This window comes from Sinocyclocheilus rhinocerous, unplaced genomic scaffold, assembly GCF_001515625.1.
Source record: "Sinocyclocheilus rhinocerous isolate Xijiao unplaced genomic scaffold, SAMN03320098_v1.1 scaffold185, whole genome shotgun sequence".
NCBI classification, from domain to species: Eukaryota; Metazoa; Chordata; class Actinopteri; order Cypriniformes; family Cyprinidae; genus Sinocyclocheilus; species Sinocyclocheilus rhinocerous.
In genome coordinates this window covers 1,197,223-1,207,513 of record NW_015662163.1, presented here as the reverse complement: position 1 = coordinate 1,207,513, position 10,291 = coordinate 1,197,223, and the positions used below count along the sequence as shown (strand labels likewise).

The 10,291-nt window shown below is 34.4% G+C and overlaps 1 protein-coding gene across 1 annotated transcript in view; it reads right to left on the bottom strand.

The window, feature by feature from the left end:
* Window positions 1-284: 284 nt before the first annotated feature.
* Window positions 285-10,291, bottom strand: part of LOC107727571 (intraflagellar transport protein 172 homolog) — a 42,110-nt gene continuing 32,103 nt past the window's right edge. Inside the window, exons 37-49 of the mRNA XM_016537470.1 lie at window positions 9,547-9,645; window positions 9,087-9,196; window positions 8,674-8,737; window positions 5,971-6,057; window positions 5,763-5,879; window positions 5,516-5,626; window positions 5,305-5,424; window positions 4,269-4,364; window positions 3,884-3,943; window positions 2,186-2,284; window positions 1,933-2,086; window positions 1,453-1,544; window positions 285-1,154 (exon numbers count right to left, since the gene is read on the bottom strand). Of these exons, the coding sequence (XP_016392956.1) occupies window positions 1,065-1,154; window positions 1,453-1,544; window positions 1,933-2,086; window positions 2,186-2,284; window positions 3,884-3,943; window positions 4,269-4,364; window positions 5,305-5,424; window positions 5,516-5,626; window positions 5,763-5,879; window positions 5,971-6,057; window positions 8,674-8,737; window positions 9,087-9,196; window positions 9,547-9,645 (1,299 nt within the window). The 3' untranslated portion in view covers window positions 285-1,064. The remainder of the gene's footprint in view (window positions 1,155-1,452; window positions 1,545-1,932; window positions 2,087-2,185; window positions 2,285-3,883; window positions 3,944-4,268; window positions 4,365-5,304; window positions 5,425-5,515; window positions 5,627-5,762; window positions 5,880-5,970; window positions 6,058-8,673; window positions 8,738-9,086; window positions 9,197-9,546; window positions 9,646-10,291) is intronic.

Below are 10,291 nucleotides of genomic sequence, written 5' to 3'. Positions count from 1 at the left end.
TATATATACTACATAAATAAGCATATGTACTTTAACTAACCCTGACTCCCAAACCTTTTGACTTTGCTTGTTCAGGCCTTATTTAGTAGGTCTGACCCCCATAAATCATTCCTTGTGACAGTTTTTTTCTTTACTGTCTGTTTATACAAGCAATTCAACTACAAACCATCAGTGTAATGATCCGTCCAGTTATATAATAACTAGAAATTAAAATCAAAACCACCCACAAGTCTACTAGTTTCTTTGATGTTTATTTTTACATATTAAAATATTTGCAGTATAATGATGCCTCATAGTTTAATGCGTTTTTATGGAACAAAATCTGGCTCGAAATAAAAAGGAATACTCCACATTATTATTACATCATTAGAAGTGAAAATTGTACGAGGCCACAAGTGTGAGTGTCCTCTTTCACCCCCAACACGTTATGGTCTCCACAAGATGGCGTTGTTTGACAGGTGACTATTAATTATCATAAACCAGCTGATCATTATACATAAAAATAAATTACACCAGTGAACGCCACTGATGAGTTATGTCTTAGAATTAATTTATTTAAAATATGTTGCACAACAGGCATACATCCTTTAGAAAGTTTAGAAACGTTATCACACCTAACCAACAATAATTCTGATTTATAAAATAGCTTTTTTATTTCAGCTGAATATTCATTTCAAATATCCTCATACAAATGTCCTTGAGAACAATGACAATCTTTATGAAGTATTCGTTTTTTATTTAGTGTTTAAATATCAAAATATCCAACTTATATGAACTAGTGGCGTATGTATTACAGTTACTTACAGATTATATTCAAAGGCTTTCTGCAGTCAAGCATATTTAACACGCGCATTAAATTACCTTCATGTATCTTCACCTTATGATACTTTAGTTATAAAAAAATGGTCAGGGAATGATGACCAAGAAGTGAATGTTGCCTTTGGAAAAGAGAATGAAAAAGACTGTTTAAATGTTTAAGCAGAACAGCTGGGAGGCAAATGCGAGAAAGTGAAGAACAGGATGATGACAGATAGAGAAATAGATATTGTGCACCTTCCCCAGTCTTAGTGGAAGGAATATCCAGCTGAAGGGAGACCTCCGCACCACTGTGTGATAAATTTCAGCACATCTTGACATTCTGGACTGTGAGTGGTCTAAAGGGTGAAACAAAAACAAGCAATCATGATCAAAGCACCGCAGGCGACCCCAGGCAGGATGAATGGGACAAACTGTGAAGTAATGCGAAAACTGCAAATGCACCAAGGAAAAAAAACGATGATGAAATTCATCGAAAGAGAGCATTTACATTTACTTCAACAAAACACACGCTAATAAATTCAGTCCCGAGTGTTAACTTTTGATCAAGAGAACAAATTAATTATAAATTAAACGACTGCGGTGTGATTGAAGACTAATTGTGAAAGCTCAGAGGTAACAATGACTAACATGTACCTTTGTAGCCATCAATAATTTATTCCAGTCATCTTTATTTGCTGCCATCCCTGGTCTTTTGAACTCAATTTTATTGTGCAGGACAGGGTAACCTGTGTTCCAAATAAAAAGAAGAAAAATAAAGATACTTTTGTGTTTTATAATCACACATCTAAAGGTACAGGTCACCCAAAAATAAAATTGTCATCAACTACCTTCAAAACTTTCTTTCTTCTCTGATAACACAAAAGGTGACATTTTGAGGAATGTTTCAGCTGTTTTTACAATAGAACTTAATGGGCCCCACTCTCACTGCATGGAAAAAAAATAAATCTTCTTTTGTGTTACACAGAAGCAATACAGCTTTGGAAAGGCATGAGGGTGCGTAAATTACAGAATTTTCATTTTTGGGTGAACTGTCCCTTTAAAAGAGCCAGTTCACAAGCAATTTAAAGGAAACATTGCTTCACACCGGACAGTCTTTTGTGCAGATTGCCTCACCTGTGATGACGCAAGGTAGGGACCGGATGCCAGTGCCGGCAGCCACTAGTGAGGCTTCATATGTGCCTCTCTCATCCTTCGGCAGCACCTGCTCCACCCGTTGGTCCATGGACACAGTCAGAACCCACTCCCTAATCTCCTCCCTCTTCTCCACCTGAAACACAGCCAATGGGAAGAGTTTACACAAAGGATAACATTTTTTTTTTTTTTTAAATACACTGGCACCAGTGCAGTGTTTTTGGCGAAGGCTTACAGTGAAATGTAGCTTTGAAGGTACAGGGACCTCAAATGGGATATCTGTATCCTGGAAGTCTGTGTGATCTAAAGCATCCAATGTTCCCTCGTCAATGCCCTGAGAATTTAGAACAATTGCTGAAATGAGGTCATTTAAAGAATGTTATTAGAAACAGTACAATAAAAATGGCAAAAATAGCACTTGAAGGAGCAGCTGAAAGCAGTAAAATAATTTATAAATGTCAATTTTGTCCATTCCATTCCATTTCTACTCAGTAATAAGCAGTGTTGTTATAAATATCGACTTGGTTATGTTTAAAGTTCACTTAAATTTGTTTTAGATCATTAGACATGACATTATGAGGTCTTGGAAGTCTGTCTGAAACCAGTTTCCTTAGAAGGTACAATCCTGTTCAAAAGTCTGGGGTTGGTAGGATGTTTTTAATATTTTTTAAAGAAGTCTCTTTTGCTCACCTAATTTGCAAGGCTGCAATTATTTAATCAAAAATGCAATAAAAACAGTACAATTGTGAAATACTATTACAATTTAAAACAAATGTTTTCTATTTTAAAATATTTTAAAACAATTTGTTTATGTGATGGCAAAGCTGAATTTCTGCAGCCATTACTCTTCAGTGTCACATGATCCTTCAGAAATCATTCTAATATGATTTGCTGCTCAGAAACATTTTTTATTATCATCAATGAAAACAGTTGTGCTGCTTAATATTTTTTGAAAAATATAAAGTTAAAAAGAACAACATTTATTTGAAATAGATTTTTTAACGATATAAATATTTTTCCTGTCACTTTTGATTAATTTAATCCATCTTCACTAAATAAAATATTTTCTTAAAGGGGTTCACTGTTTTTTTTCTAGGCTTGATTGTGTTTATGGGGTGCAGTCTAACATGTTAATGCTTCGTTTTTTAAAAAACGCATTATTTTTCACATAATGTACCTTTGTTCCACACCGCTCTGTCCCTTCTCTGAGAAATACGCTGATCATTTCCTGCTTTTATGAAGCCCCACCCTCAGAAATAGGCGATGGGCCTTCTCATAGCTATGTGAAAATAAGTGTATAAATGGAACAGAGCTGAGCTGATGATCTGAATATGAGAGAGAGAGAGATGCAGAGCGTGTGCAGAGCAGGGGGATGTGAGGAACAGTATTAAGAACCGCTGCTTTAGAACATTGATTTTGAAACTTGTGAATCCATTAGAATCCTTAGAAGACAGAATCGCGATTCATATATGAATAGATTTTTACGTGCACCTCTAGTTTTCTCTTCCTCTTCTCTAAAGCAGCGCAGCATGGCCTCGCCCCCTTTGTTGCATGTTCCCGAGGGCGGGGTTTATCTGGCTTTGTTACGTCACAAAGTAACTTGTTGTAGTCCCTACCAGCCGTTTTTGTAGGCATTAAATTGCCAGAATTTTAAAAAACGTATCTCCGTTTGCATTGAACTTTCAGCTTCGTAACTTTGCAGATATTGTTTATGCTCAAACAGCAACATTACACACTAACTAACGTTAAAAAAGTGAAATCACAATCAACCACCCCTTAAAAAAAAACTTAATGTCCCCAACCTTTGACTCTGTAAAGTCTGTACAGTCAATGAATAACTGGGGAGTCTTTTCAAGTGATTTGCAATGTTTAAGTTTGTTTAATTTGAAAGATACACATCAGACTGCACACACAATCAAAAGTCTTTACTTACATCAGCCAAATCCAAGAAGCGGTTGAGGAAGATAAAAGCCATGTTCTCCCATTCCACAGCCTGCATGAGAAATATTCATCAGTGACACACAGAACTGAAGAAGCTCAAATTAAAAATGAAAAGTTTAAGAAATGTAAAAAAAAAAAAAAAAACTCCAGAAAGAGGACACATCGCCACTTCGTCTTCACAATGCGAGGCAACTCAAACTGCTTTGCGAATCAAATTATTCACACTTGCTGTGAGCTCTTACTGGAGCAAACAGAGGAGAGTTAAGCCAATTTCCCAGGGCTTTTAGCTGCCATCCTGTTCTCTGTCTCACATGAATGGTTGAAGCAGCTATGAGTGAATGTGTGTGTGTTTGGAGCTGGGCTCACTGCGAGTTCACCTTGGCTGCCAGGCCGGCCTCATAAAAGGCCTTGTCAGCTGGAATGAGCTCGGTGTGCCTCAGGAGAGAGATGGACAACTTGGCTGCCACTGAACTCTGTAGACAAGTAAACACACATGCAAAATTACAGTGACACAGATAACATAAAAGTGAAGTATGTAATGTTTTTGGATGTTAAAATACACATCCTATCCCAGTTTATTATGCTAAGTCAACATTGGCTTAACCGATGGCATGACATTGGGGCTGGACTAAGCCGATTGGAGGTAGGGGATTGTTTTGGAAACATTTTTGTAATCAGTCATTATTTTTCCAATTGTGTTTGGTGACATGGAAATTACACATTTGAAAGGCAATATGACAAGGCATTGACAACACTTTGAACTTTTTATCAATAAAAATTGTAAATTTCAGCAGGAAATAATGTGGAACAGGACTTTATTACTGCCTTTTTTACAACAGCAGAAACGCGTATACTATATATTTACAAAAGATCATGAAAACAAATATTTTTCTCTAGAACAACAAGAACTGATGATTATGGGCAATAAGACCAGACATATCTGCAGTAGTGAACGTTGTCTGGACATTAAGATTTTTTTAAATGTATTTGATCACAAATAGAGTAAAAATAGTAATATTGTGAAATAATATTACAATTTAAAGTGGAGAGTTTTCTATTTTAATATATTTTAAAGTGTCATTTTTTTCCTGTGATGGAAAAGCTGAATTTTCAGCAGCAATTCCAGTCTTCAGTGTCACATGATCCATGCTGATTTGGTGCTCAAAAAAATGTAGTGCTGCTTAATAGTTTTATTTGAAAGAGAAATATTTCATAACATTATAAATGTCACTTTTGATCAAATTAATGCATCTTGCTGAATAAAAATTGTAATATATTAAACTTTTTTTTTTATTTTTATTACTGACCCCAAACTTTTGAATGGTAGTGAAAGTTATATTAAATATATTTATGTGATATCAACATGCATATGTAAAACACATAACAAAGATCTGCTGTGAAGTATATACACACCAGCTGGTCAATGCCTTTGGCTGCAGAGCGGGTGGCGTAATAGTGAGCAACCAGCAGCATCTGCTCAAACTCCTCATGGGCTGGAGAATTAGCTTCTGAAGACTTGCTCAGGTTTTCACACTGCACAGCACAGAGATACTGTAAGATTCACTATTTCCCACTTGAATATAGAATCAATACTGGCTAAATAATTTCCCAACCCAGAGCTCACCAGCAGCAGAAGGACGTCCCTTAGATCGGCCCACATCCGATAAGCTTCCGCACAATCCCGGTCCCTTACGCTCACCAGCTCCAGGAACATCCGCTTGTAGATGTTGAAGTTCTGCAAGAAGGAAGGGAAGATGTTTCTGATGAAATCCAGAAGTCCTTATGCTTGAAGGAGATGCATCATGCATCATTTTGCTTTCTTTTGTAAAATAAAAGAGTTTGATTCATTATGCAGACATGACTGGATGTACCTGTGAATAAGCGGGAACGCCATGCTGAGTGTAAAGGTTGAGTACTTTCTCTGCCTCACCCTCTTTGATCAGGTGAGTGGCGTACAGAGCGATGTACTTTTGCAGGACCTTGAAATTCTGTTGGAGAAGGGAAAGGCAGATACTCTGTGAAAATGTTGCCATGTTTCCACACTGACATGTCTGGGGGGAAGAGCAGATGAATTGGCACCTGTTTCGAGGCTGTGTCGATGCATTTCTCCCACTGTCCTCTCTCAGAGTACATGTCAAGGGCAGCCACCACATCTACTCCAACCAACTGATTGAAAATATAGGAAAACTATTAGGACAAATTGAAATTTAAAACTAATTATACAATTACTAATAACATTACAAATATTAATAATATTGTAATATCAATAACATTACAAATATTAATAATTTTATTATTAAAAATATGAAAACAAACAGCTATGCAAATTAATATTATTATTAACATAATTGTTCATTTTATATGATCCTTAATAATACATTTTATACTTTTATAATAATTAACTTGATATTTTATATTATTATTAATATATTTTATATAATAATTGAATACTGACCGAAAAATAAAGGAAAACTAATACTGACAAATTAGGATTTAAAATAATTCTAACTTTTCCTAAAAATACTCAAATTACTATAAATTATTATTATAGAATTATAATTAAAAATATAAAATATATTAATATTAATATTATCAAAATAAAACATACATTAATTATATTTATAAATATAATAAATAACCATGACCATTAATAATATGAATAATATGAATAATATTGTTACTCAGACGCAGGCAGTGCGCTGCATGAGGCAAAAAAGTAATATAACCAAAACAACCGCATAGCCGCTCTTTAGTGTAGATGCATGTTGATTTTATCAGACGATGCCGCGATTATAAATGAGAGTGACTCCTGGTTAACATGTATTAAAAGGGGTCGTGTTTAGTCACTATTTAGTGTGGTATATTGCAGTATTTCCTCTCTCAATCAGTAGAAAATATGGTTAACACCCGGTCATGCATGAAAAAAAATACCGTCATGTACCGTGAAACCGGTATAATTTTGAAAAATACCATGATATAAATTTTTGGTCATACCGCCCAGCACTACTAATAACTAAATTGATTCAAATTAAATAAAAATTCATTCAAATGTATGAATAATTTACTAATAAACATTAAAAATATGAATAGTAATACATAATTACGTAAATCATAACAATGACTGTAATTATTAGTAGTATTATTAGTATTATCATTATTATTATTAATAACAATAAGCCTTTAAAGCAGCTTCTCATTGCCTATTGCTTTAACGTACAGTCAAAAAGATGAGAAAAAAAAAAATGTCCTCTCATTCACACACAACATAATATATGATATAGCACATTCTTGATTGCCTACATTTTATTATGTAAGTGTACATTAAACTAGTTTCCTCGTTAACATTCTCTTTCTTTTCAATAAAAAGCCCTGACCTGCATCATTCCGTGATTGTAACCAAACTGCCAGTGAAGCATTGCAATGAGAGGCAAGCACTCACATCAATTTGGTGACTCATATCTGTTATTCTAAATTGAATCAAGCCAATCATCTCCATTTTTCTCTCCTCCCAACAGTAACTGAAAACAATGAAGTACCAGAGCGGAGGAGCTGCAGTCTGCGGTATTATGTTATGCTCATTTAACCTCAACTTCCACTGCTAGGAAATAGATTTTATTTGTTTGAACTTAAACAGGATTCTGACAGCTAGCAGTTCCCTGACATTTTGAGCTATGATGCTGCTCATGTGGGCGACAAGAGTTTGATTAACAATCCTGTTCCCTTTCGGTCTCCCAAGGTGGTCTACAATACTTGGAGAAAGCTATCTGCTAGTATTCTCATTTATCTCAATGGCAACTATGTGATGTCAGAAGCAGCAGGCGGGGAAAAATAAGACAATTTCATGCTTTTAAGAGTCCTCCAAAATAAAATCAGCTATTGGCCAAACATTACTACAATATAATGACATATTTAGATTTATATGCTGCTTGCAATACACTAATAAATGTAAGTTATTAAAATAAAATTGTGATTCATAAAATTGTGGCTCTATTTCAGTCATTAATTTTTTGTTTAATTAAAAATAAAATAATATATTAATATTAATAATATCAAAATAAACCATGTTAATTATATTTATAAATATAATAAATATCCATGACCATTAATAATAATAATAATAATAATAATAATAAAAATGAATACTGAAAAATGGAAAAATAAAATTAAAACTATTAGGACAAATTAGGATTTAAAATAATTAAAACCACTAATAATTAAATTGAATAATTTACTAATAAACATTAAAAATATTAATAATAATAAATAATTACATTAATCATAACAATGGCTGATATTTTTATTAGTAGCTTCTCATGGCCTATTGCTTTAACGTACAAACATTACTACATTATAATGATATATTTAGATTTATATGCCGCTTGCAATATGCTAATAAATGTAAGTTATTACAATAAAATAAATTGTGATTCATAAAATTGTGGCTATATTTCAGTCATTAATTTTTGGTTTAATGAAAAAAAAAAATGTTTTTTTGGTTTAATTAAAAATAAATAAAAATTTTAATTTAAATAAAAAAAAATTTTTTTTAAAGTTCAGTTGTCTATTATCAATAGTGTAGCAATGTTGTAATCATTTTTTATTTTATATCTACATTTGATGAAAAGCTTTTCCATTTTGATGTAGTTCCAGCATCTAACTGGCCAAGGCTAAGCAGCCAAACCTTGACCCATCATTTGAAGTCCTCTCTGTACTATCTCTAATAATAAAAGCAGAAAATAGATTAAAAACAAAACATAAATTAATTTGATAATGTGAACTTACGGAGTCAACTTTGCCTTGATTTTTCAGGTGCTCTTTGTAGCGTTTGTCCACATATTCCTCTAGCCTGTGATGAGAGGAAATGTCACAAAACCTCAATAACGGCAAACTCTTATAGAGAGTGACGTCATAGTATTTTCAATAAGACATAAATATATATTCTACTTAAGAATACACCTCATGCAGAACGGGAAAGCATTTAGACTTGATTCCTAAACCTATTTTTCCGGCCGTAAATAAAAGACAGTCAGAGATAAACTGCGAAGGCCGTCTGCACCTCTTTGGCCTTGTGCTGTCGTGCACTTCATTTGTTTCACTGAGTGATTTTTCTGACAGCGAGAGAGTGATTTCACTGCCTCCCTCTCACATTGTTGGCTGTAGCGTTGTTAGGGGCGACCAGTCTGCTAAGGGCTCACCTTGGATCGAGCTCCTTGGCCACTCTTTTAGCTTTGTTCCATTCTTCTCCCTCAATGAATGCGTCTATGGCGTTCTTAATGAGGTCCAGGTTGAGGTAGAGCTCAGCAGCCTGAAAGAAAGAAAAAAAAACATTTGTATCTCAACAGGTCCATGGCTCGAGGACGCCAAAGGATAGATGAAGTCTGTGAGGTTTTTGTGCGGTCACATTGCTTTTGTGTCATACACTAAATATACACTCGCACACATGGGCAAACAAGCGCACTGAAAGCACCATTTCCTCTTGGTGTGCCGCTCTCAAAACACAATACTTAGAAAGAATAAAAAGCTAGGCCTAGTATTTTGGAGGGATTTTTCAGTATTTCTGCTCAAAATTGCATCTGTCAAATGTCAATGTCAAATAGAGAGTTTTATATACTTAATGTGATTCTATACCTGAAAAACAAAATAAAAGAAACATACCTCATTGTACTTTCTGAGCTGAATCAGGCGTGGCCCGACGACCTGACTGATGTCCACAGCCATGTCATGAGATAAAAATTTAATGGCCAATTCTGCTGCCTGGAGGACATGAAAAGATGAGAAAACCTTTGTAAAAACTGTAAATGCAACAAAAAATGTAATGCTTTATGAGCATAAAAACATTTTTCAAAGATCACGGTCTTCTTTTTCACAGTTTATTTATTTATTTATTATTTTTATTTAAACAATTCTTTAGTCTAATATAATGCTAACAGTATTCCGTCTGATTTTTGCAAGACCTTCAAGCAATAATAAACTTAAACATTCAACACACTCTGACTAAAATGGAAAAAAAGAAAAGATCAATCAGTAAAACTTTATAAGGGATGCAGATGAAAATACGTCTTAAATTCACTTTAATGTAAACGTATGTGTACCTCTGTCATAGAGGCATCCTTGTTAAAGGTCCCCTGAAATGCTTAGAAACACGCAGCATTACTCTATGTGTTGACGTCATTTTAACTGAAACAGGAAGACAGGGCGGGACATATCAAGCAGCCCCGCCCCTTTTTTAAATAGCCAATAGCGTTTGTTTATATCACAGCTCGGGCTAGAGCCGTTCAGAGCCATTGAGCTCCGTAAAGCCGCATTTGACAGGGTATGCCAGCCACAATCTCATCCATATTGCCATAAAATATAGCATTCTGTGTAGAATTCAAATAGCTCCGATACATTTTGTGGTCTG